Raw genomic sequence first — 2500 nt, 5'->3', positions numbered from 1 at the left:
ACCCTAAGGTACGGCTCACACCTGGGTCGATATCGTGGCTGTACTGCACCTTACTGTACCGACAGCAATATTCTGTGTCACCGTCTTCTGACAAATGTACTTTATTGTAAGTCACTTTGGATTAAAGAGTCTGCTAAATGCCCTAAATGTAAATGTACATGTAAATGTAAATATAGTGGCTGTATCACCGGGCTAAAGGGGCTTTCACTCGCGGCATGGGTGATATATGTTACTGAAGGTATACTTATCGGTCATGGATTTCTGTATGGGTTTTTTCTCTATATATTGGGTCTCTTTTTCTCTCAGGGTTCCATCATCCTCTTCTACACTGCTCGTATCTCCGCTCTCAGAGGAGACTTTGAACAGGTCACACACACACACACTCACGCAAACACACACACACACACACACACACACACACACACACACACACACACACACACACACACACACACACACACACACACACACACACACACACACACACACACACACACACACATATACACTCACACACATATATACACACTCAAAGGCACACAAATATGCACACTCATCGATCCATCCATCCATCCATCCATCCATCCATACATCCATCCATACATACATACATACATACATACATACATACATACATACATACATACACACATGCATTCATTCATCCATTTATACATGCATACACACATACAATCATACACTTACAGACATGCAATATACACTATTCCTATACAGCTGTGAGTATACCTGTGCAGATGTGAGGGCAGTGTACCTGTGCAGGTGTGAGCGTTCCTGCGTGCTCCTCCCCCAGGCCCAGAGCCGGTACGAGGAGTGCCTGGCAGCTCAGAACGAGTGGCTGCAGATCCACCACCTGTGCTACTGGGAGTTGATGTGGTGCCACTCGTACCGGCAGCAGTGGCAGCAGGCCTACACCTACGCTGACCTGCTGTGTAAGGAGAGCCGCTGGTCCAAGGTACCCACTCACGCATGCATTCAAAGATCCAGAGGTTCAAAGGCTTTCATTTGCCACACACTCGTACTGGACGTGCAGTGAAATGTGTGTGTGACACACTCTGTATTTCTGTGCTTAAAATGGAAATAAAATGCAATAGAATAAAAATAGAACAGAAGTTTTAACACCAATATATACAACACAAGAAAGATAGAGTAGGAAGCTATTAAGATATTACAGGTATGTTAAGTTATTAAAAATGTTTACACATGCACGAGGTGTGAAATCAAGAATATTATAAATAAATATAAAATTACAATTCAATTAAAACTGAGATGTACAAATTGTATTGCGCAATATGGCCAGGGTTAAAGTGTCAAAGTGCAGGGGGGGGGGGGGGGGGGGGGGGGTTGATTGTCCAGTACTCTGCTCTGGTGGGCAATGGTCCAGTATCACTTAGTGACTGAGTTCAGGGCTTTATGTGCACCCTGTACACACCACATACACGTCTAAAGACACGCAAGCAGGCCGGGGATACACTACAGGACTGGTCGACGCCAAATCACTTGTTTGGGTTGAAAACTGTTCTGGTTGCATCTCATAGTCTTTTTAAAAGAGTGTTTAGCTATTCTTGACGTCAATGTGTAAAGTTGGTCATGTGAGGGGTTTAAAAGACTGGTGCTAGTTCTCTATTGGCGGTGAATGTACTGAACGTTTGCCAATGCCCCTCGCCTGCTCCGATGGAACCAAATGGTTACGTTATTCCCTATTCTTCTGTATCTCGTATCTTTGGTGGTTTACTCCTCTCCTTTAAGAACGAGGATGTTGGCCTCATTCCTGTGAAGGTGTGACCGGACATCTCCATCAGACAGTAACAACCATGTCATATGCGTGCATTTGAAATAACTCATCTTTCCCTTGCTGTGTCTCTGTCTCTATCTCCTCCAGGCTATCTATGTGTATCAGAAAGCAGCCATCCTGAGCATGATGACAGCTGAGGAGGTGAAGCAGACTGGAGAGGACCTGGTTCAGCTCTTCAGGTAACCAGTCTTCTACTGGTTCTGCTGGATGTTGCCCGGTACAACCACAGTCTCATATTGGTCGTACCGGGAATTGCTCAGTAGAAACTACAGTCTTCTATTGCAACCACAGTCTTCTTCTGGTTTAACTGGGAGCGACATCAGTAAAACCACAGTATAATGAGGATGTGTGTGTGTGTGTGTGTGTGTGTGTGTGTGTGTGTGTGTGTGTGTGTGTGTGTGTGTGTGTGTGTGTGTGTGTGTGTGTGTGTGTGTGTGTGTGTGTGTGTGTGTGTGTGTGTGTGTGTAGGAAGGTGGAGGGTCTGAAGCAGAGGCTGGCAGGGAAGTCCATCCCCACAGAGAAGTTTGCCATCAGGAAGTCAAGACGCTACAACGCTGCTGAGCCGGTTAGCCTGGTGCTACCTGCCCTGGTACACACACACACACACACACACACACACACACACACACACACACACACACACACACACACACACACACACACACACACACACACACACATGGAATA

The 2500-nt window shown here is 45.8% G+C and overlaps 1 protein-coding gene across 1 annotated transcript in view; it reads left to right on the top strand.

Moving 5' to 3' along the window:
- LOC132475402 (tetratricopeptide repeat protein 39B) overlaps positions 1-2500 on the top strand; it is a 10867-nt gene that overhangs the window by 5582 nt on the left and 2785 nt on the right. Inside the window, exons 11-15 of the mRNA XM_060076506.1 lie at positions 1-8; positions 307-366; positions 812-973; positions 1901-1992; positions 2282-2402. The exon at positions 1-8 is cut by the window's left edge and continues 60 nt beyond it. Of these exons, the coding sequence (XP_059932489.1) occupies positions 1-8; positions 307-366; positions 812-973; positions 1901-1992; positions 2282-2402 (443 nt within the window). The remainder of the gene's footprint in view (positions 9-306; positions 367-811; positions 974-1900; positions 1993-2281; positions 2403-2500) is intronic.

Source organism: Gadus macrocephalus, chromosome 17 (assembly GCF_031168955.1).
Source record: "Gadus macrocephalus chromosome 17, ASM3116895v1".
Classification (NCBI taxonomy): Eukaryota; Metazoa; Chordata; class Actinopteri; order Gadiformes; family Gadidae; genus Gadus; species Gadus macrocephalus.
Note: the sequence above shows the minus strand (reverse complement) of the source record. Positions and strands in the feature narration are given on the sequence as shown.